General features: G+C 36.8%; 1 protein-coding gene and 1 long non-coding RNA gene across 6 annotated transcripts in view; one reads left to right on the forward strand and one right to left on the reverse strand.

Annotated features, from left to right (window-relative positions):
* LOC131545934 (uncharacterized) overlaps positions 1-22,751 on the reverse strand; it is a 35,962-nt gene extending 13,211 nt beyond the window's left edge. For 3 of the 4 annotated variants that reach the window (XR_009272533.1, XR_009272532.1, XR_009272531.1), the window contains exons 1-2: positions 22,617-22,751; positions 20,939-21,165 (exon numbers count right to left, since the gene is read on the reverse strand). This is a non-coding gene — a long non-coding RNA (uncharacterized LOC131545934). Of the gene's footprint in view, positions 1-14,876; positions 15,017-20,938; positions 21,166-22,616 lie in introns of those variants that run through there. The other variant, XR_009272530.1, reaches the window with a different exon arrangement.
* Positions 1,130-23,740, forward strand: dennd1c (DENN domain containing 1C). Of its 2 annotated transcripts, XM_058785108.1 has the most exons (23): positions 1,130-1,384; positions 2,394-2,458; positions 2,856-2,899; positions 4,505-4,554; positions 4,645-4,764; positions 4,980-5,049; positions 5,134-5,214; positions 5,297-5,371; positions 5,662-5,715; positions 6,788-6,898; positions 7,618-7,718; positions 14,384-14,429; positions 14,528-14,629; positions 14,703-14,828; positions 14,911-15,012; positions 16,605-16,695; positions 16,780-16,820; positions 17,395-17,445; positions 18,067-18,114; positions 18,224-18,343; positions 20,717-20,805; positions 20,895-21,102; positions 22,713-23,740. In XM_058785108.1, the coding sequence occupies exons 1-23, from the start codon at positions 1,368-1,370 to the stop codon at positions 23,469-23,471; spliced, it is 2,571 nt and encodes an 856-aa protein (XP_058641091.1). In that variant the 5' UTR covers positions 1,130-1,367; the 3' UTR covers positions 23,472-23,740. The 2 variants fall into 2 exon arrangements, with proteins under 2 accessions (XP_058641091.1, XP_058641098.1); XM_058785115.1 differs by lacking the exon at positions 5,297-5,371 and having other exon boundaries at positions 1,140-1,384.
* Positions 23,741-24,813: the final 1,073 nt, after the last annotated feature.

A 24,813-nucleotide genomic window follows, 5' to 3' on the forward strand; every position in this document is an offset into this window, starting at 1 on the left:
AAAGTCCCAAAAACAAAGTCACAATTATTTATTTCTTTATTTTTACTCTGAGGTCGAAACGGGCTTCCACATAATGTTGAGAAATTAAATTGAGAACGATCTCGGAATATCATCTAGGCCTGACTGTTAAATAACACTCACATTCAGAAAACCGGACATCTTCTACAACTAAAATGCTGTTCCTCCATTAAACACTAGAGGGAACCCTTTCGCAGTTGGTACAAAGAATTTGCTGTGCATTCAATGCAATGACTACCGGTGCGTTCCAAATGGGATATATCGCCCTCGGAGTGAAAACAATCATGGCTGCCATATTGAAGGGTCGTTCCAAACCGAAGTGCTCAAAACTAGCCACTTCAAAGGGCCCTTCGGAATGAAGGACACTTCGGGCCCCCATGATCCTTTGTGCAGATTCTTTGCATGATGACGGCGCCTCCGTGTGGGCACGGGATGATGACGCAGAAGGGCACTTCAAGAAACAGTTGTTTGGTCCTCTACACCCTTCAACCCTTCGAAGCTCTCACTCCGGAGGGTAAACCATTTGAAGGGATTAGGGCATAGGGATGAGCCCTTCCGAATGGAACTCAGGGAATATTAGGCAAAGGAGCTGTCTGAACAGTGTGTGTTTGTGTGGAATAGTGTGTCTGTGAACAGGACAAAGTTACCTGTTTGCTCAGCACATCCATGCTGATCACCCTTTAGTGTCAGGCTAAGAGACAGCAAACACATGAGCAATGATGATGAGAGCATAAAAACAGAGCGATAAGAAAGCAGTGAAACAATAGAGGAAGTCCATTCCAGTGTTTCCTCTAACATGTGTTTGTGTGTTTTCAACCATCATAGGTGAAAGTGTGAGTTTAGCCTATACAGTATGAATGAACACACATTAGTGACAGGCCAGTTAAAAATAATATAAATGTGTAAGAACAACATAGAATAAAACTATATAAAACATAATACAAGTGCATACAATGTTACATATAAAAATAAGTGAGCATTTTGAAATACTACCCTTGAGTCTAATTAAAATGAATATGTTCCTGAAATGATTCAACCTAAAGATTAGACTTGATCTACCAAAGGGCAAAATATTGTACTTCTTATTGAGAATATGGGATTAAAAAGTTAATATTATAGTGTCAATAGGCCGGCAAACGTCATGTAGGTCACACACACACACACACACACACACAGAGATCAGGAAGTGCTGTCTTAAGTTCTGTGCTAGTCGGCGGAACTGGCTGTTTGATGTGAGGATGTGTGTGTGCAGAAGTGTGTGTGTCGATGCACATTAATAAATGATCTAATGACTTTGGTCTGCTGATGCCCTGAACACCCCCGAATGGGCCCCAACATTCAAGTGCATCATGGGCTCCAGGATAAAGTAAGAATCTCTGTTTGTCTGCCAATTTCTCTCTCTTTGCTCACTTTGTGGTCTTACTTCCTCTTCCTTGCTCTGTCGTTCTCGGATGCAAGTCTTTCTATCATGTCACAATTCAATGAATAAACTCAGATACAAAAACAGCAACATTTGGAGAGTTTTGAGTTGACATCTGCAGGAGAACAGATGGAGAGTTTGCACACTTTTCCAAGCAAAAGCACCGTCTCTCCCTGCTTCATTTCAGCTGGCTTTTGGAAATGCATAGCATCCTCAAAACGGCTTTAAGTCTGAATGTCACGGAATTAGAAAAAAACATCAGATCAAGTACCTCAATGCATTTTTCTTCATCAGTTCTTAAGTCTCGGTGTGTTTGAATCGGCTGCTGTTCTGGTCATTTTTAGTAGCTGTATGAAGTCAGTTCTCAAGTTCACACAGGTGTGGAGAATCACATTAACTATCAACATGTAATCATCATCAACACTACATCTATTGGTTTTTCATCTCTTGGGAGTGAACAATGCGAGAGAACAATACAAAGAATGTGATCTCTTACAACTCAATTGCAAATGGAGTCCGATTTTTCTCCTGCGAAACAACAGATCTGCCAAAACCTGTTATTAAAGATCTCAATTTGAACATTTCTCATCACATTCTTGATATTTTGTCATTTAATAATCTCCTTTGATTGGTTTTAGCAGACAAACATTCTGTTAGGATTATTATATTTGCATAATGCTATTTTATTCAGACAGCCAAACTCATAACTGGAAATATGTTCTGTTGATGCGCTTCTAATTTAGTAGTCAACCACATCCTGCTCCACCAATGAAGTGCCTTAAGATCTTGTGAGAAGAACAGCAGAAAATGATTCAGAGCCGATCACTTTCAGTCGCTGGTCATTCTTACAGTGTTAATGCTTCACACATCAGATGAGTGTAATGTTTTTTCTGGTGGAATTTTAGTGGCAGTTTTGTTATGATGACTGTTTTGCTCATGGTTTTGTTGTCCTCAGAGAAAACCCTGAAAAAACGTTCTACTGGTTCTTTCAAGCCTCATGTCCAATTGCCAGAGATAAAGGTGGGTACCACACACACACACACACACTGACTAACTGATGTAATAAACACACACTCACAAACTGTCTCTTCTGAGAATGGCTCTTCCTGTCACATGACTGAACTAGAAAAACCACACAGCAGGGCATATACACGCTCATCCGAATGAGAAAAGTCAGAGGAACTAGTTAGTATGCTGTGATCTGCTAACGGGTGAAAGGAAGCACACTGACAGTCTGAAGAGAGATGGGACTGACAGGGTTGGACCGGGTCTAGATGAGGTCTGGCTGTATAGAACCAGGCTGAGCTGGACTGGTTACCATGTGTGTCTAACTTTGACCTGACTTTTAACCACATCCTCTACTTGAGAAATGAACTGATGTGACTGACTTGCCTGAGTGTGTTTTCTATTTGAGTAGATCCTGATGTGCTGTTTCAGTTCCCTGAAGACTTTAATGATGAGGTTAGTACTCGAGGATCACTGTGGCTCTTTCCTTCTGTTTTCATTTATTGATTTGCATTATTTTTAATTAATTTTATTTAAAAATTTAAAAAAAAAAGAAGAAAAACATTGCATAAATAAATAATTGCATGAACAAATAAATGCACAAATAAATAAATCAAGCCTCTGCTTACCATGATGTAATAGCTACGTTTTAAGAATTAGGGAAAATTATAATAAATAAAAAACATTTCACAAATAAATAATTGCATAAATAAATGCATGAATAAAACAAATACACAACTAAATTAAATAGCCCAAAATAAATAAATAAGGAAATAAAATAAATAGCCTCTACTATTCATAATGTAATAGCTAAGTTTTAAGACTTAGGGAAAATTATAAATAATAAATGCATGTTTATATATATATATATATATATATATATATATATACAGGGCTCGAATTGAGGGGGGAAACCACCATCCCCCTTAACATCCCCTTTGGATTGTTAATTCTGTGTATTACGTAAAACTTGTCATGCAAATGAAATGTTAAAATTCTCTATCATGATCATTTACTAACTAAATAACGGCGATTGGCCAATCAGAACTCTGTACTGTAACAAGCTGCGCACAAGCGAAAGCAATTTCATCATTTTTCACGCAAAATGGTTCAAGCGCAACTTTTGAAGTCCTTTTAAAAGAAAACAACAGAAGCTATGATTTTTTCCTTGATTAGAATTTAAAGACATTCACCTGACATAATGTGTGTGTGACTGTGAGGGACTGAGAGACGATAGGAGAGCTGACATTATACAATTTTGAGAAGAAGAAAAAAAAAACACGTCTTGAGAGTCCAAAAGCATTCACTGCGCAATGAAGCCCATTAGAATACAGTTAGAATGCCCTTATAATTCCAGCAATGAAACAAAATATAACCATGTATGAGTTTCTATTAGTTTTATACAATGGTGCATAGCAAAATGGTGTTTTATTTTGTGAATGAATCACTTTTTGAACGAATCGAGTGAGCCAGGGATTCAACGGTCCATTAAGATGGTCTTACTTCTTTCGTTTCTATTGAATCAGCCGTTTTGAACGAATAGTTCGACTTTCTGCCACCTACTGGCAGTTTTATTGTTATATTTATTGATCCATGACAGACCTAAACCAGCCAAGGTGCCAGCACAAAAACACATTCAGCAAAATATTAATTATCAATATTGATCAAAATTCATCTATTTCAGGCCCCAGAAGAAAAAAAAAAAAAAAAAACTTATAATAGTTCATTTAATAAGGCTAATTTTTCATTAAATAGAAACCTTTTTAAAAATGAGACCAATTTTGTAATCATTGTGTAAAATTAGACACAAGACCCCCAATTTATATATATATATATATATATATATATATATATATATATATACATACATACATATCTTTCATCAAAATAGAATAACCATTTACACTTGTGCAACAACTTTGCTTTTCTGGCAATGGCACCTGTCATGAATGTCAATCAACTGTCAAATAATATTTACCAAAAATTGTTCTTCAATAGCATCGCTGTGAAAGCCTTGTTTTGGAACCTGTATTTGATGGTGTTTCTTCTATTCTCACACAGGAGTCTCTGCAGTCCTTGCCTCGCTTCTGCTTCCCTTATGACATCGAGAGGTGAAAATCATTCATTCATTACTAAAGATGGATGCTCAGCCTTTTTACATGTCTTGACTGATTAACTGTGGCTGATTGGTTGGTGGACAGGGTGAAGGATATTGTTGCCGTGCAGCATTTCACATTCGTCCTGACCGATCTGGAAGGATGTCAGCGCTTCGGTTTCTGCAGACTCACCTCCAGCTCTCAGACCTGCTTGTGCATCCTCAGGTCTCAAACACCCATAAAATACACCCAAAAACAAATGACTGATGATTGACACTCATTGACGAAGCCCCTCTTATTCATTCACAGTCTGCTTCATCACTTTCGCTTTCAGTTTTCAGGGCTCATTGTAAGGTGTATGTTATACTATAGTTAGCTGTAACATAAAACTCTTACCAGCTGTTTGACCTGACTAAAGTGTTATTTCTCTCTCAACACAGTTATTTGCCCTGGTTTGAGGTCTTCTACAAACTTCTGAATAATCTAGCCGACTACTCAACGAAAGGACAGGTATGCTTTTAACGGTCTCCTGATGATCTACATTTAAAAGGCCATTTATCTAACACCATTTCATTCATTCAAACGCCCTGCCAGACCAACGAGATGAAAGAGCTGCTCTCGGTGCTCCACAAGCACCCCGTGCCTCCGGCCAATGGCTCCATCACGCTGCAGATGGTAAGTGCTCATTGGCTGGTGGAAGTTCCATTTATGACATCACGTGTGACATCACAATCAGGTTGGTGTGTTCTTCACTGAGGGAGGGAAGCTAATGATTGGACGCAGTATGCCTGGCATGTGTGGGCACGCCTCTAAAGGGGAGGAGTCAGAGGGGGTGAGTCCCCGATCCGCATTAAAACCAGCCGACCGGACTAAACCTTCACTCCAGCGTCTAATAAATCCTAATACAATCAATAATGTGAGATCGAACTAATCCAGTGTCCAAAACTAACCCTGGATCTCTAACAACGCTTAACTAAAACACTAATGGGTCCTTTTGAAAACATGAATAACAAAGCGTTCATCCTAAGAACCTTGAGATCAGACTAACTCCAAAGACATTACTTTCACGGTTTTGTGGTATTGACTGTTTGTTTTTGTGGAATAATGTTTCTTCCACATCAGATCCCGTACTTCATCGCGCCAGATCCCAAAGCCCTGCCCTCTATTCCAGAGAGTGTGAGTTTTTCCATTGTTTCCATTCAGGTTTTTTTGTAGGTTTGTGTAGGTTTTATTTGTTCTTTATTTGTATCGGTTCTTATACACTACTGGTCCAAAAAAAAAAATAATAATAATTTAATTTTTAAATGTGCTGCATTTGTTTGATCAGAAAATACAGTAAAATGGTAATATTATGAAACAATATGACAATATAAAATTCCTTTTTATTTAAATATTTATTTTAAGGCATCATTTATACCTGCTTTTTCTGCATCTTTACTCCAGACTTTAGTGTCACGTGATCCTTTAGAAATTAAAAAAAAAAACAACAACAACTTGCCCCTTTTAGACTTGATTCAATTACATACTATTCATTTACTAACTGCTTGTTTTCTTAAAAAAAAAAAACAACAATAATAAATAAAAAAACCTAACACCAGCTTCTCTATTCTCTTTGTATTTTATTTGTTTACTTTTTATTTATTATACAATTAACAATATTTGGGGGGGAAAAAACAGCCTCTAACGCTAGCTTTCTCTATTCTGTCTGTTTTCTTTTTATTTATTATATAATAAAAAAAAAAAACTTTGCTACGTGTACTGTGTTAAGCTCGCTGAGAGTTGTTATAGGACTTGCATATCATTGCTGTTTTGTTGATTTTGATTGCGTCCATGGTCCTCATTTGTAAGTCGCTTTGGATAAAAGTGTCTGATAAATGACTAAATGCAAATGTTATGTAAATGTAAATTAGTCTATCACGGATTCCACAAAAATATTAAGCAGCACAACATTTTTCTTAACATTGATAATAATCAGGAATGTTTCCTGAGCAGCAAATTATCATATTAGAATGATTTCTGAAGGATCATGTGACACTGAAGTCTAAAGTAATGATGCTGAAAATTCAGCTTTGATCACAGAAATAATTTATATTTCAAATACAATCATGTTTGACAATATAACTCTTTTTACTGTGTTTTTGATCAAATAAATGCAGCCATGGTGAGTAGAAGAGGCTTCTTTCAAAAACATTAAAAATCCTAATTTTTCCACATGTTTGACCGGTATGCATGTCTGTGTGTGTATCAGAGGAACCTGACGGAGCTGGTGGTGGCGGTGGATGTGGGAAACCTGCTGCAGCTCTACGCCAGCATGTTGTTTGAGAGACGGATCCTCATTTACTGCAGCAAACTCAGCACTGTGAGTTCAGTGTGCCTTTGTGAATCAGAACTGATAACGCTTGGTTCGCAAAGTGAAAACTTAAACTCTTGCAACACCAAGGTCATGGGTTCGATTCCCAAGGGAATGCATGCACTGAAATGCATACCTTGAATATAGTGTAATTCACTTTGGATCAAAACACATCATTCCAGTCACTGAAAAGTGTCCATTTAAAAACAATTATTTCATGTGCTTTACGCTACAACAAGCACATTGCACATCATTACCTTGATGACCATTTGGCAACTGCATACGTACTGTGCGCAAACACACTGTGGTGTGGTTTTTCACACCAACCAAACAAACTGAAAAAAAATGCTCAAATGGATTTGTTTCCAATTGTCTCAACCCTAGTGTGAAAACGCCTTAACACCTAACCAGGAGTGACACATTGAATCTACACGTGACAAATCACGGTTTTTGTCTCAACCAGCTGCACCACATCATTTGGTTTGTAATTCCAAAAACCAATGAAATGTCCTCTGCTTGGCTGAGAATTTGTCATTTGATGTGGCATGCTCCTCCTTCACTGAGGGCAGATAAGTCACTTGACACTAAAAATGTCTTGTGTTGCATCTAGTCGGGAGGCAGCTTCATTAAACATGCACCAAACAGCAGTTAATTGTTTGTGTGTGTGTGTGTGTGTGTGTGTGTGTGTGTGTGTGTGTGCGTGTGCATGCGTGTGTGTGTGTGTTCAGCTGACGGCCTGCATACACGCGTGTAATGGGATGCTGTACCCCATGTACTGGCAACACATCTTCATCCCAGTGCTGCCTCCTCATCTGCTGGACTACTGCTGGTGAGACGTTATTATTAATACATTACAATAATCTAACTTAATAAAAGCACTAGAAACACATAAAATCAAGAAACTGTAATTATGTTTCTTATTATTCTTTCTTTTTTTATTTTTATTTATTCTTTGTTTATCAAATTATTATTTATTGTGCTTAACAACGGGGGCCTTTCAATTAAAGGGGTTAACCTCTTAACTGTCACCGTCCACCCTGTGGGACGCCTACCTTTACTTCACTATTTTACAATTAAATCCTAATCTAATCATGACAAACTATATATCGTTGGAAAGGTCTAAGACTCCTAAATAGGTATTTTACCACTTTTCTGTTAAAAAATTATGTAGGAAAAGTAATAGATTAATTTATGACCAGAGGTGTCAAATCCAGGGTCAGAAAGTAAAAGTCCTGCCATGTGTTTATTCCACCCATGAACTCAGCAGCTGATTTCACCAGAGGAGGAACCAACTCATTCCTTTCAAGTCACAAGCAAGTTTCGAGTCAAATCCCAAGACCTCAACGAGTTGAGGTAATTAAGAGATAATTGAGAGACTAATTAAATGTTGATTGTGCATTAGTGATGAACACCTGCTGTTATTGAGAATTACAGAGGATCAGATGTTGATGTTTTATTGGTTAAAATGATGCCACCATCATGGAGATCAGTGTTTGCTTTAGTTGGGCTCTTGACCCTTTTAGTAACTGAGAATGGATTGCTTTTAAGCAATTGCAATATTGTTTCACAACAAACATTTGCACATTGCTGAATTAAAAGCTTGAGGGAGCAGGTGAGCTTACACTTTTGGCTTTTATGTCACTTGAATGAACATCATGAAGGTGTCTCTCTTTGGTTTATTTACTGACATTCAGCTACAGAACTGCAGGAACTTACTATTAAACAAATGCCATCGTAATATTAAATATTGGAAAAAATTAAGAATTATATTGCTCAGGCTTTTAGACATGAACACTTATCATACGATCCTCAACAGTGGTGACAATAATTATTCATACTGTGGTGTTACCCAGCATGCATTGCAGCATGAAGCATTTTGTTGATTGTCACCATTGTTGAGATTCATACGCTGGTTCTTGATGTCTGTGTGTGTCTGAGTAGGACTGGAGTTTAAATATTTAAATGCATTAGATTTAAAATTCTTTCTCTATAACTACTACAGCAGTAAATTCATTGCGTACTGTGGTTTCACAGAGTTGTTTATTCAAAAGCAGAACATAAATTATAAAAATGAAAAATGTTGTATGTGTATATACATATATACAGTATATTGGACGCAAACAGGTAAGCACCTGATGATTACCTCATCACATGAAAACAACTAACAGTTGCTCACTGCACAGCACTGATCTCTCCGCTTTTCAACAGCACATGCATTGCTACAGAGAGATCTAACACAGGAGTCAAGGGTCAAGAGCCCAACTAAAGCAAACACTGATCTACATGATGGTGGTATCATTTTAACCAATAAAACATCAACATCTGATCCTCTGTGATTCACAGTAACAGCAGGTGTTCATCACTAATGCACAATCATCATTTAATTAGTCTCTCAATTATCTCTTAATTACCTCAACTCGTTGAGGTCTTGGGATTTGACTCGAAACTTGCTTGTGACTTGAAAGGAATGAGTTCATGGGTGGAATAAACACATGGCAGGACTTTTACTTTCTGACCCTGGATTTGACACCTTTGTTTATGACAAGAGTGCACCTGAAAAAAATCTACATCATGACATGAATTCTGACCTTTGTCACAGAAAGTCTTCTTAGTTGCCTTTTTCTCTATCACGAATTAGAAATCATAAGAAATTATTTATCAGTAGAAAACTTAAAATTTCAAAATTCATCCTTTGAAACCCATTTTAAAATCAGACATTGCATTACCATGTAAATGCTACATTAAAATCATGTTACAAAATATTTTCATTCATGAATTATAAAAAATTAAGTTTGGATAGTGCACTATAATGTCTCTGTTCAAAACTGTGGGTGACAGTTAAGGGGTTAAGAACCACCAAGGCTAGAACAATGTCTTCAATAAATAAGAAAAGCTTACAAAATGTACTAACATAAGAATAAAATCTATTAAAGAAAAGACGAGCAGCAGCCTATGTGAACCAGTATTGATAACATTTAGTTTGGTTTGGCTACTAAAACCTTTTGGTTTATCTACAGTTAATATTAATATCATTATTAATGCATTAAAACAATCTAAATTAAAGTGCTTGATTAAAAATCTAATTGTTTTTATTATTATTTTTATATAAATAATTATTTATTGTGCTGAAATGTGGGGTCTTAGAATCAGAGTCTTTGAAAAAAAAAAAAAACAACACTGAGCCAAAACAATGATTTAGATAAATAACAACAACAACAACAACAAAAAACCACAATTAAATATTTAATAACAAGACACATTATATATATACAGTATATATATATATATATACACTCTCAGAAATAAAGGTACAGAAGCTGTCACTGGGGCTGTACCCTTTCAAAAGGTACATGTTTGTACCTAAAGGGTCCATTTTGGTACTTTAAAAGTACATATTAGCAGAGGCGGACAATCCAGGGTCAGAAAGTAAAGTCCTGCCATATGTTTATTGCACCCATGAACTCTGCAGCTGATTTCACCAGAGGACGAACCAACTCATTCCTTTCAAGTCACAAGCAAGTCTCAAGTCAAATCCCAAGTCCTCAAAGAGTTAAAGTTAATGAGATAATTAAGTGTCTAATTAAATTATGATTGTGCATTAGTGACGAACACCTGCTGTTATTGAGAATTACAGAGGATCAGATATTAATGTTTTAATGGTTAAAATGATGCCACCATCATGTAGATCAGTGTGTGCTTTAGTTGGGCTCTTGGCCTTTGACTCCTGTGTTAGATCTCTCTTTGCAGCATTACATGTGTTGCTGTAAAGTAAAGAGATCAGGGCTGCACAATGAGAAACCATGCTTTTACAGCTGTACTGATTGTTTGTTTTCTTATTCTTTGTGTTGTATGTTTAGGTTTTGAAAAATCAATCTTGTGAAATAGCGTGCAAGAAACTTGTTGTTCTAATAGTTATGATGAATTCATTTGAAATCGACTGTATTTAATGCATATAAACACTTAAACTCTTCTGCTATTTAGACGCACGCAGACATAATGAACCAGAATATGAATCTCAACAATGGTGACAACCAACAAAATTCTTCATGCTGCAATGTATGCTGGGTAAGACCATAGTAAAAACTCCCATCATGCACTGCAGTATGAATTATTATTGTCACCACCGTTGAGGATCATATGATAAGTGTTCATGTCTAAAAGCCTGAGCTGATGCTGTTCTTCCTCATATGTAATCACTACAGTAGCATTTGTTTGGTAGGACTTTTTTTTCCTGAAATTCAGTAATAGCTGAATATCACTCAATAAACCAAAGCGAGACACCTTCATGATGCTCATTTAAATGATTTAAAAGCAGAAAGTGTAAACTAAACTGCTACATCAAGCTCTTGATTCAGCAATGCACAAATGTTTGTTGTGAAACAATATTGCACTTGCTTAAAAGCAAATTACTTTGAGTTATTAAAAGGGTCAAGAGCCCAACTAAAGCAAACACTGCTCTCCATGATGGTGGCATCATTTTAACCAATAAAACATCAACATCTGATCCTCTGTGATTCTCAATAATAGCAGGTGTTCATCATTAATGCACAATCATAATTTAATTAGACACTTAATTATCTCATTAACTTTAACTCTTTGAGGACTTGGGATTTGACTTGAGACTTGCTTGTGACTTGAAAGGAATGACTTGGTTCCTCCTCTGGTGAAATCAGCTGCTGAGTTCATGGGTGGAACAAACATATGGCAGGACTTTTACTTTCTGACCCTGGATTTGACACCTCTGTTTATGACAAGAGTGCACCTGAAAAAATCTACATCATGACATGAATTCTGACCTTTGTCACAGAAAGTCTTCTTAGTTGCCTTTTTCTCTATCACGAATTAGAAATCATAAGAAATTATTTATCAGTAGAAAACTTAAAATTTCAAAATTCATCCTTTGAAACCCATTTTAAAATCAGACATTGCATTACCATGTAAATGCTACATTAAAATCATGTTACAAAATATTTTCATTCATGAATTATAAAAATTAAGTTTGGATAGTGCACTATAATGTCTCTGTTCAAAACTGTGGGTGACAGTTAAGGGGTTAAGAACCACCAAGGCTAGAACAATGTCTTCAATAAATAAGAAAAGCTTACAAAAATGTACTAACATAAGAATAAAATCTATTAAAGAAAAGACGAGCAGCAGCCTATGTGAACCAGTATTGATAACATTTAGTTTGGTTTGGCTACTAAAACCTTTTGGTTTATCTACAGTTAATATTAATATCATTATTAATGCATTAAAACAATCTAAATTAAAGTGCTTGATTAAAAATCTAATTGTTTTTTTATTATTATTTTTATATAAATAATTATTTATTGTGCTGAAATGTGGGGGTCTTAGAATCAGAGTCTTTGAAAAAAAAAAAAAAAAAACAACACTGAGCCAAAACAATGTTTTAGATAAATAACAACAACAACAACAACAAAAAAACACAATTAAATATTTAATAACAAGACACATTATATATATACAGTATATATATATATACACTCTCAGAAATAAAGGTACAGAAGCTGTCACTGGGGCTGTACCCTTTCAAAAAGGTACATGTTTGTACCTAAAGGGTCCATTTTGGTACTTTAAAAGTACATATTAGCAGAGGCGGACAATCCAGGGGTCAGAAAGTAAAAGTCCTGCCATGTGTTTATTGCACCCATGAACTCTGCAGCTGATTTCACCAGAGGAAGAACCAAGTCATTCCTTTCAAGTCACAAGCAAGTCTCAAGTCAAATCCCAAGTCCTCAAAGAGTTAAAGTTAATGAGATAATTAAGTGTCTAATTAAATTATGATTGTGCATTAGTGATGAACACCTGCTGTTATTGAGAATTACAGAGGATCAGATATTAATGTTTTAATGGTTAAAATGATGCCACCATCATGTAGATCAGTGTGTGCTTTAGTTGGGCTCTTGGCCTTTGACTCCTGTGTTAGATCTCTCTTTGCAGCATTACATGTGTTGCTGTAAAGTAAAGAGATCAGGGCTGCACAATGAGAAACCATGCTTTTACAGCTGTACTGATTGTTTGTTTTCTTATTCTTTGTGTTGTATGTTTAGGTTTTGAAAAATCAATCTTGTGAAATAGCGTGCAAGAAACTTGTTGTTCTAATAGTTATGATGAATTCATTTGAAATCGACTGCATTTAATGCATATAAACACTTAACTCTTCTGCTATTTAGACGCACGCAGACATAATGAACCAGAATATGAATCTCAACAATGGTGACAACCAACAAAATTCTTCATGCTGCAATGTATGCTGGGTAAGACCATAGTAAAAACTCCCATCATGCACTGCAGTATGAATTATTATTGTCACCACCGTTGAGGATCATATGATAAGTGTTCATGTCTAAAAGCCTGAGCTGATGCTGTTCTTCCTCATATGTAATCACTACAGTAGCATTTGTTTGGTAGGACTTTTTTTTCCTGAAATTCAGTAATAGCTGAATATCACTCAATAAACCAAAGCGAGACACCTTCATGATGCTCATTTAAATGATTTAAAAGCAGAAAGTGTAAACTAAACTGCTACATCAAGTTCTTGATTCAGCAATGCACAAATGTTTGTTGTGAAACAATATTGCACTTGCTTAAAAGCAAATTACTTTGAGTTATTAAAAGGGTCAAGAGCCCAACTAAAGCAAACACTGCTCTCCATGATGGTGGCATCCTTTTAACCAATAAAACATCAACATCTGATCCTCTGTGATTCTCAATAATAGCAGGTGTTCATCATTAATGCACAATCATAATTTAATTAGACACTTAATTATCTCATTAACTTTAACTCTTTGAGGACTTGGGATTTGACTTGAGACTTGCTTGTGACTTGAAAGGAATGACTTGGTTCCTCCTCTGGTGAAATCAGCTGCTGAGTTCATGGGTGGAACAAACATATGGCAGGACTTTTACTTTCTGACCCCTGGATTGTCCGCCTCTGCTAATATGTACTTTTAAAGTACCAAAATGGACCCTTTAGGTACAAACATGTACTTTTTTGAAAGGGTACAGCCCCAGTGACAGCTTCTGTACCTTTATTTCTGAGAGTGTATATATATATATATATATATATGTATATATATATATATATATATATAATAAAACGATATTGAATATTATTATTTTATTTTTATTTTGTGAACTATTACTAATAACACTTCATTTGGTTTGGTAACAACCAATAACAAATTAATATTAAAGAGTTCAAATAAAGAGAGTTATATAAAGAATTTAAGAACCACTGAGTTAGAACAGCATCTTCAATTAACAAGAACAAAAAAAAAGACAAAATATTATTGCATATTGCAGGATTTATGCATACAAATAAAAACAATTAAAAGACTAGTGTCAGCCTCAACGAGTGTCAAAAGCTATAAAATATTAAAAAAGGCCATTAGGTGAATGACTAAAACAGTGCAGATACAACCTGTCCTGTTTGAACGCCGCCTAATTTCATCTCACATTTACCGTTTTTAGCGCACCGATGCCGTACCTCATTGGAATTCACTCCAGCCTGGCAGAGGTATGACACTTCCCTCGTCCCATAGTTTTCCTTCACACTGGCACTTAGTCACGCAAACACTCACCCTGCAGCTCTCTCTGTGTGTTTGTGTGTGCCAGAGAGTGAGGAGTGGAGCTCTGGAGGACGTGGTCATACTGAACGTGGACACCAACACCCTGGAGTCGCCCCATGAGGACCTGAAAAAGATTCCGGCTGACGTGGTGAGACTCTTTACTCCTCACAGATCTCTGACTCAGGAAGGATGATGGTTTACGGTGAACTCTGTTGCTGCAGGTGGCGGGACTGAAGGTCAGGCTGAAGAGACAGGCGGCATCGGCCGGGTCAGGGGTCGCGCACGCTTTCCTCCGAGCGCAGGCTCTGCTGTTCGGAGGATACAGGGACGCCTTACAGTCGTCTGCCGTGAGTGACGCACGTTCACGTGAGAACATCTCCTTGAGTTTTATAAACAATTACTTCAGTGCTCCTCTCTCGTATGTTGAAGGAAGGGCCGGTGGTGTTCTGCAACGAGCTGTTTCTCAGTCATAAGTCTCAAAGCATGCGGGAGTTTCTGGAGAGCGCGGTTCACCTGCAGTGTTTCAAAGAGGTAACTGCAAATACATAAACGCAACATCAGCAGTTACACTGCATGAAATAAAAAAAAAAAGCTTTTGCCTGTAATGTCAATTCTGAGGGCTGTGTTGTACGTACGTATGGCAGCACCGAGTCTAACGCTCACATCGCACCAAATTCATCAAGACAGCAGTCCAAAACAGTTAATAGAAAAGTTCACTTCAGGAATCAACAAAGTTTGAATTAGTTTGACGGTGTTTGACAAAACAGAGCAAACGGAAAGAGAAAGCGCGATCTATGGCTATTATTAGCTCTCTGTATAATGCATTCAGACAGAAAGACAAAAGTCAAGCTGAAAGATGCACGACATACAATCTTCCAGCCTAGAATGAAGTCATTATGTACATTTACAGTAATTTGGGACGAACATAATGTGATTTTATGGGAAACTAGCCTTTGTGAGTGGCACTTTGTGGTGCGGCAAGATTTGGAACAGCGTCCTGAGTCGCCGCGGTCGCGGACAGTCTTTAAATTTAACTTAATGTTTTTAAACGGAATGTACAGCAAACTGTTGCTGAAATATCTGCAAAATACCAAAAAACAACACTGAAATAAGAGCGTGCGGTTTATCTGTCAATCAGATGTGCGTGAAAGTTGTGTTCCTTACTATAGCAATGACATGAAACTGCGGTCCAAGGTTTATAGACAAAAGTACGAAATGATTGGGTGTTTTGTTTTGGGGGGGGGGTTGGTTCTATTGTGTCCCCGCCAATGTCAAAAGCAAACCTACGGCCATGCAAAATACACATTTACTTTTTCTATTTGTATATGGGTCAAAGACGAAAAAGGGTTTAAGCATAAAAACAATAAGGTAACACTTTACAATAAGGTGTCATTTGTTAACATTAGTTAATGTATTAATTAACATGAACGAACAATGAACTACATTTATTACACTCTTTATTCATCTTTGTTAATGTTAGTTAATAAAAATACAGTCATTCATTGTTAGTTCACAGTGCATTAATGTTAACAAACAAAACTTGCGATTTTAATAATGCATTAGTAAATGCTGAAATTAACCAACTAAGATTAATAAATGTTGTAGAAGTACTGTTCATTCTTAGTTCATGTTAACTAATGTTAACTAATGAACCTTATTGTAAAGTGTTACCAACAATAAGTGTAATACTGCTTTAAATTGTTGTTGTTTTTTTCCCCTCCCCCCAAATTTTTTTTAAAGTTTTCTGTTTAACTGAATTGCAATTTTGTTTTTGTTTTATGAGCAAAAAAATAAATATCATACATGTTTCCCTGATTTACAGAAGACACACACTAAAATGTCATTCGGTGTAACAATCAAGTCAGGCATATTTACAACAAAAATCTATTTATGACATTAAAAGACTAATTACACAAAATTAGACACTTTACTTACATTTAATGTGCTTTCTATGGACATAAAATCACTTATGCACATATGCACATATTCCAACTTCATATGACTGGTTATAAATATGCAGTGAACCAATGGTTATTTAGTGCCTTCCCAGTCTTGAAAAGCAAATGGCATTCAAGTTGCACGGCTGTATTGTTTCTCCCATTATAATGTCATTTTGTTCTCAGTTTATTGACGACCGGCTGAAAATGCTGGTCCAGGGCAAAGAGCCGGATGACGTGTTTGAGGAAGAGGTGCTTCAGTGTGGTGCTTCATCTGGTGCGTGTTTACATTTGTCACAGAATTAGACTTGCTTGTTTGGTTGCTCATTTTAACACCCCTTCTGTTGGTGATTCCTCTCAGGTGGCTCTAAACTGCGACGACAATGGGTGGGAAATTTAAAGGTAGGTTAAACTCGTACAGGAACTTTAAACAAGACGCAACTCTGGAAGATAACCATACTACTCTCATGATTTCTACAGTATGCATACGGCGCACACTATTTTCAGTATACACTCATAAAAAATAAAGGTGCTTAAAAGGCTCTTCACAGCGATGCCATAGAAGAACCATTTTTGGTTCCACAAAGAACCATTCAGTCCAAGGTTCTTCAAAGAACCATCTCTTTCTTACCTTTTTATAATCTGAAGAACCTTCTTTCGCCACAAAGAAGCTTTTGTGAAACAGAAAGGCTCTTCACATGTTAAAGGTTCTTTATGGAACCATTTAGACGAAAAAGGTTATTCTATGGCATCGTGAAGCACCGTGAAGAGTGTAACAGATTATGTACAAGTTCTAGTACGGTAATGTTCAGTTTACTGCAGAGCATGCTTGACCCTCCATTTCCAGTCAGACAAATAAACTAGAATGGACATCCAACATGTTTTTTTTTTCTTCATAACTCATAATTAAATTAGACTTACAAAAGTTGTTTTACACAACATTGGATTTCAAAAAAGCTACATTCTCTCCCCACAGAAAGGGGGTGGAGCTCTGATTGTGACATGGAAGACTACAGCGAACAAAGCAGTGAGTATTTATACAGTACTGTTCAAAAATTTGGGGGGGGGGGGGGGGTTGCTAAGATTTTTGAAATGCTTTTGAAATAAGTTTCCTCTGCTCACCGATTTGATCAAAAATATTGTAAAAACAGTACTATCGTAAAATATAATTACATTTTCAAATATTGTATGCCGTTATATACAGTACATTAATGTGAAATTTTATTACAGTTTAAAATTGCTGTTTTCTATATGAATATGTTCAAATGTAATTTATTTCTGTGATCAACACTGCATTTTCAGCATCATTACTCCAGTCTTCATTGTCATATTATCCTTTAGAAATCATTCGGACTATTATGAAACATTTCTGATTATTATCAAATGTTTAAAACTCTTGTTGCGGAAACCATGATATTTTGCATATAAAATAGCAACATTTATTTAAAATAGATATCTTTTAAATGTCTTTACTGTCACTTTTCATTTTGTCTGTGCTGAATAAAAGCATTGATTTCTTTAAAACAAAAATCTAACTTTAACATAATTGTATTCATTTGTAATGTGCTGTTGTGCATTATTAAATATTACATGAATACGGTTTCAATTTTGATTGTTCTTGCATGACATAAATCTCTTTATATCTCAGACCAAATATCACAGCAAATTTGGGCTGAAAAACCTCCTGTCATCAAAGGTCAGTTTATATTCCTTATACTGCATGTGTTTCATCTGTGGGTACTAAATATGTGATTTAATGCACATCTGGAATGTTTATGTTTGATTGTTGGCATTTTCCCTTTCAGGACCAAAGTGAGCCTCATATGCTACAGAGGGGCGGGTCTGTGTGTGGAACGCACACATATCGCCTCATCCAATCAGACTGCCTTCAGAATCGTCTACCAATCACACAGCACTTTGGCAGGGTGAGTGACACCTGAAGGCATCCAAACTAAACTGCGCAAAAATGATGACATAAAGCTAAACATACTGTATGTTACCGGTCAGAAGTTGGGGGTCGATTTTGTTGTTTTTGAAAGAAGTATCTTCCGCTCACCAAGGATGCATTTATTTGATTTGAAAAATCCAGTAAAATCAGCAATATTGTATAATATTATTACAATTTCAGAACTGAAGAGAACAGAATTTGTGAACTGTTTTACGTGTGAATATATTGTAAAATGTAATTTATTGCTATAATCAAAGCTGAATTTTCAGTGTCTTCAGTGCCACATGATGAATGAATGAATGAATGAATGAAGCATTTATATAGCGCTTTTATTGTGTATTGCTATACACCCAAAGCGCTTTACAATCATGTGGGGGGTCTCTCCTCAACCACCACCAGTGTGCAGCATCCACTTGGATGATGCGACGGCAGCCACAGGACAACGGCGCCAGTGCGCTCACCACACACCAGCTACAGGTGGAGAGGAGAGAGAGATAGAGCCAATCAAGTGGATGGGGATTATTAGGAGGCCATGATTGACAAGGGCCAGTGGCGGGAATTTGGCCAGGATCCTTCAGAAAGCATTCTAATATGCTGATTTACTGCTCAAAAAAATGCTGATTATTATCAATGTTGAAAACAGTTCATAAGTACTTTAAACTTACTAATATACAGGTGCTGGTCATATAATTAGAATATCATCAAAAAGTTGATTTATTTCACTAATTCCATTCAAAAAGTGAAACTTGTATATTATATTCATTCATTACACACAGACTGATATATTTCAAATGTTTATTTCTTTTCATTTTGATGATTAGAGCTTACAGCTCATGAAAGTCAAAAATCAGTATCTCAAAATATTAGAATATTACTTAAGACCAATACAAAGAAAGGATTTTTAGAAATCTTGGCCAACTGAAAAGTATGAAAATGAAAAGTATGAGCATGTACAGCACTCAATACTTAGTTGGGGCTCCTTTTGCCTGAATTACTGCAGCAATGCGGCGTGGCATGGAGTCGATCAGTCTGTGGCACTGTTCAGGTGTTATGAGAGCCCAGGTTGCTCTGATAGTGGCCTTCAGCTCTTCTGCATTGTTGGGTCTGGTGTCTCTCATCTTCCTCTTAACAATACCCCATAGATTCTCTATGGGGTTCAGGTCAGGCGAGTTTGCTGGCCAATCAAGCACAGTAACACTATGGTTATTGAACCAGCTTTTGGTACCTTTGGCAGTGTGGACAGGTGCCAAGTCCTGCTGGAAAATGAAATCAGCATCTCCATAAAGCTTGTCAACAGAAGGAAGCATGAAGTGCTGGTAGATGGCTGCGTTGACTGTGGACATCAGAAAACACAGTGGACCAACACCAGCAGATGACATGGCAGCCCAAATCATCACTGACTGTGGAGACTTCACACTGGACTTCAAGCAACATGGATTCTGTGCCTCTCCACTCTTCCTTCAGACTCTGGGACCTTGACTTCCAAATGAAATGTAAAATTTACTTTCTTCTGAAAAGAGGACTTTGGCCCACTGAGCAACAGTCCAGTTCTTTTTCTCCTTAGCCCAGGTAAGATGCTTCTGACGTCGTCTCTGGTTCAGAAGTGGCTTGGTAGCCCTTTTCCTGAAGACGTCTGAGCGTGGTGACTCTTGATGCACTGACTCCAGCTTCAGTTCTCTCCTTGTGAAGCTCTCCCAAGTGTTTGAATCGGCTTTGCTTGACTGTATTCTCAAGCTTGCGGTCATCCCTGTTGCTTGTGCACCTTTTCCTACCCAAATTCTTCCTTCCAGTCAACTTTGCATTTAATATGCTTTGATACAGCACTCTGTAAACAGCCACACCTTTCAGTAATGACCTTCTGTGACTTACCCTCTTTGTGGAGGGTGTCAATGTTCATCTTCTGGATCATTGCCAAGTCAGCAGTCTTCCCCATTATTGTGGTTTCAAAGAAAAAGAGATACCCAGAATTTATACTGTAGGGACGGTCATTTATTCAAACTCAAATGTAAATATTCTAATATTTTGAGATACTGATTTTTGACTTTCATGAGCTGTAAGCTCTAATCATCAAAATTAAAAGAAATAAACATTTGAAATATATCAGTCTGTGTGTAATGAATGAATATAATATACAAGTTTCACTTTTTGAATGGAATTAGTGAAATAAATCAACTTTTTGATGATATTCTAATTATATGACCAGCACCTGTATATACACTGTATACTGGGCTAATGTATATAATTCATGCAGTTTGGCTCCACCTTGTGTTCAGCCACAATACAACAGATTCACTTTACTTCCTAAATATGGTTTGTTTTTCTACACTTTCTATCATGCTTTGTTTCTCAGTCTCGACCACGCCGGCCTACACGCAAGCATCCCAGCCACCAGGGCAATGAACAACAAACAGAGGACGACAACACCACCTATGAGGACAAGTGAGATGAGAGGACACAGATGCATGGACACCTTGCCATTTATGTTTTTTGTTTGTTTGTTTTTTTTAACAATGCATTTCCCTTTCCAGTGTAACAGAAAGTCCTGACCAGTGTTCAGGCACCAGCGACTTACAGGAAGATGATGATCTCTCTCTCTTGGCCGACCCAGAGGAGATGGACCTGCTCGGTGAGATTTTCGACACGCTGAGCGCGCAGAGCTCCAGAGAGCCGGGTTTACTGTACAGCACACGCAGCCTCGACCTCTTCAGCTCCGACAGCAGTGAATTCATCTCACATGTAAGGCCTGGATCCTCTCATACATTACATCTAAACGTTGCTGGACAGGGTGTCTGACATAACCTGCAAAAACAAGCTGCATTCAGCCTTAAGAGCCATGTCAAGTCTTTACATCACTGGCAATCAGAAGATATTTAGCCCTGTATAGTGTGCATTATAATGGCGGAATATTTTCCACACATGATTTTTGACATAAAATAGCTCCAATAATAGTAAATACACTAGCAACATTTCTTCTAATAATTAGAAGAAATTGTACAGGAACTGGAGATGGGAAATTAGCTTTTTTTTAATATGATCCATTTCTGCTTGATTTAATATTAATAGTTTAGTAGTTTATGCATTTTTACACTTTGAAATCCTAATTGAGGAAACCATTACCATGTTACGCTTTCAAAAATTGTAGCAGTACCTTTAAAAATACTCCAAATTTAGCTAAAGTTGCCAAAACAGGAAGTACTAAAAGTAAATTACAAATTAATAAAAACTATATAATCATCTCATATATATATATATATATATATATATATATATGCGTGTGTGTGTGTGTGTGTGTGTTTGTGTTTTGCATGGTAATGTACATGACAATGTTAATGTATTTGGTCTTGGCGGAATAGATCTGCTACTGCCAATACATCCACAACATGCTGCGGTGAACATGTAGGGAATATTGCTGCTGCACATAAAACATATATGAATAACCCCCATAGCATACACGATCACCTCATAGCAGATCTATACAGGTGGATCTGGGGAAGGTGTTGGGTTTCTGAAGTGCGCTGCTACATGAAATGCTAAGTATTTAAATGTTGAGCAGCGAGCTCATAGGTTACCGATAGGTAAGAACCAATCAGCTCTGCCATGTGATAATGATGTCATGTCAGGTAGATCTTGATTGGACTGCGCCATCTAGAGTTTCATGCCAGAATTGTGTGTGTGTGTGTGTGTGTGTATATATATATATATATATATATATATATATATATATATATATATATATATATATATATATATATATATATATATATATATATATATATATATATAAATAACACAAAACAAAATTACTTAAACACAATTCAAATAAATGGAAAATATAAATATTAAAATAAGACTGAATCATTTACCAACATTTAATTATCTTACTGAAGAAAAAGAGACCTAAATGTGTTTAATTATAACAATTTAAGGAGAACCCCTGTTAGGGTCTTTTAGATAAAAAGTAATGTGGCTTTAAACAGCATATTACTGGTTACTTTTAAGTCCAACCTTTTATTTCCAAAATGTGTTTCGTTTTGTTTTTTCTCTAAAAGGTGAAAAAGTAAAGGAAACCATTACATTGCTATTCAGCTACATCATATCAAAGGGTTAAATACTTAATGACTAAAATTTAAAGTAATCATTTCAAACATATTTAAGGTGAACTGAGAAAATAAAATGGCTTTGCTGCATGAAAACAACATGAACAAGAAAGGCTTCAATAATTAATTGATTTAATGTTGTGTCAGTCTTACCTTACTGCTGTTTTTGAAAACTTGACAAATAGTCCAGCACAAGGAACCTATCGGTGGAAAAAGCCACACACTCTCACCATTTTATTTCTCTTTCAGAAGAGTCTGACCAACCCAAGTCAGGAGAGTCTAAGTCCCTCTTTTGGAAACAGCGGAAGTCTCATGAGCTGGGAGGAGGAGCTAGAGGATGGGCCTGGTGGTGAGGGGGAGGAGCCTGATGTCCTGATTGACAGGCCAGAAAATGAGCTAAACGAATTAGAGAAGGACTTGACCGAGTTAGGGGAAAGTCTGTGTTCAGATCTACAAATTCTAGAAGATGCTTCTCAGGATCCCGAAGTAGGTTCTCAGGAGGAGCAAAAGGACAGCTGGTCGAAAAATGATGGACAAATGAACGGAACAATGAAGGAAAGCTTGAAAAGCTTGGAAACCGAGACAGTAGTTACAGAGAGGACAGAGATGCAACCTGACAAAGAAGAAAAACTTCAGAAAGAGCATAAGACGACAAATGACTTGGGCCCAAACGGACCAACAAATGAAGGAATCACCTCTGCTGTTTCTCTCAATGTAAAGATAGACAAAAGAGAAGAGCTAGATAAGAAGAGCATTGAACCTCTATCACCGAACATTTTGTCTGCCGTAGCTCTGTTCCAGTCCAAGTCCTCGGCTGACACTTCTGGTTCCCCAGGGTGGGATAAATCTCTAAAAACTCCCATCAGAACCCACAAAATCAATGTGGAACCAATGACTGGCCTGCAGACTGAAGAACAAAGTATGAAATCGCCTGTTTCATCAACACCAGAAGAACAAACCCAGGCTCCCATTAAGGTCTCAGAACTGAAGAAGAGATTTGAACATTAGATCACAAATCAAGCATACTGAAAAACTTCTTTATATTGTCAATTACAAATCTACATGAAACAACACTTGCACCCCAATTTTTTATTTTTATTTTTTTGAGGCAACATTGCTGAGTCGAATAAAATTATCCATTGGGTTTTAATTGGATTGTGAAAGTTTGGCGTTCCATACTGAACTTTGAGATTGTGGAAGGTTATTTGTCTCATGTACTTATTGGTTAAAACTTAACGCTGACATCAGTCAATAAAGTTGATTCAAAGGAAATGCAAGTCATTCCAATTTGGTGAAGGATTATTTTTTTCCCTTTGGAATAATGTACACTGAATGTGCATTAAAGTAAAGGTAGATTTTAGCTTTCATTGTAACTAAATACAGAATGTTATCAAAATAAACTGATAAATTCACCAACTTTGACCAATAAAGAAAGTCCAACGCTTTTTTTATCCAAATATATTTAATCATTTATAAAAACCTTATCAGAGAGTGCAAAGCACCATCTGCTAACTCAAGAGCAAATATTGACACAGCCAAAACCAAAAACTCTCCAATGACACGCTCTGAACGGAGCACGAAACTGAGGAGAAAGTTGTTTACTCACAGATGCATTTTAATTAATCATCCACTTCATCACGTCATGATCAATATCATTGCTAATACAGATGTGTTACAGACATTACAGAAATGCAAACCTAATACAAAACAACATTTGGCAAAGTGCAATATATATATATTTTTTTCTCCACCTCTGAAAAAAAACTGCAACATAACATTTGCTTTTGGTCATTTAAAGTATTCAGTATGACAATGGTAAACTATTTTGGAGGTAAAGCTGCCATGTGACGCCTTCACTCTCAAGGTGAGTAAACAAAGTACAGATGAAGTAAACAAAGTCAAACTGGTTTGGCTGTCCATGTAAACCATCTGGCTTTTTTTTTTTTACTTTTGATAAATGCACTTCTCAGTGTCTTCAGATATCCCAAGTGTGCTAGCAAAACCTCTTCAGCCATACTTGAATTGATTTGTCAGCTAACAGTGCACTGCGATGTGAAAGCATTCTCACATCTCTCTCAAAAACGCCAAATAAATACCCACCACCACTTCAACCGTTCTCCATCCATGACCCTCCACTTGTTTGTCAGGACTGCACATGTGTGTGGACTCCACATAAATATTGATATTAAGTTATAATTAAAGTTCTGTTTAGGTCTACCTGATCAACCTAAACACTGGTATGGTTTCAGCATCGATCAGATCAGTCTCTCCTCTTTGGGCAGTGGGAGAGTGAGCCCGGGTCTCTCGGCTCCATGGTTCTTGGCTTGTTTGCACTCTTCCGCACTGGGCT

Source organism: Onychostoma macrolepis, chromosome 01 (assembly GCF_012432095.1).
Source record: "Onychostoma macrolepis isolate SWU-2019 chromosome 01, ASM1243209v1, whole genome shotgun sequence".
Classification (NCBI taxonomy): Eukaryota; Metazoa; Chordata; class Actinopteri; order Cypriniformes; family Cyprinidae; genus Onychostoma; species Onychostoma macrolepis.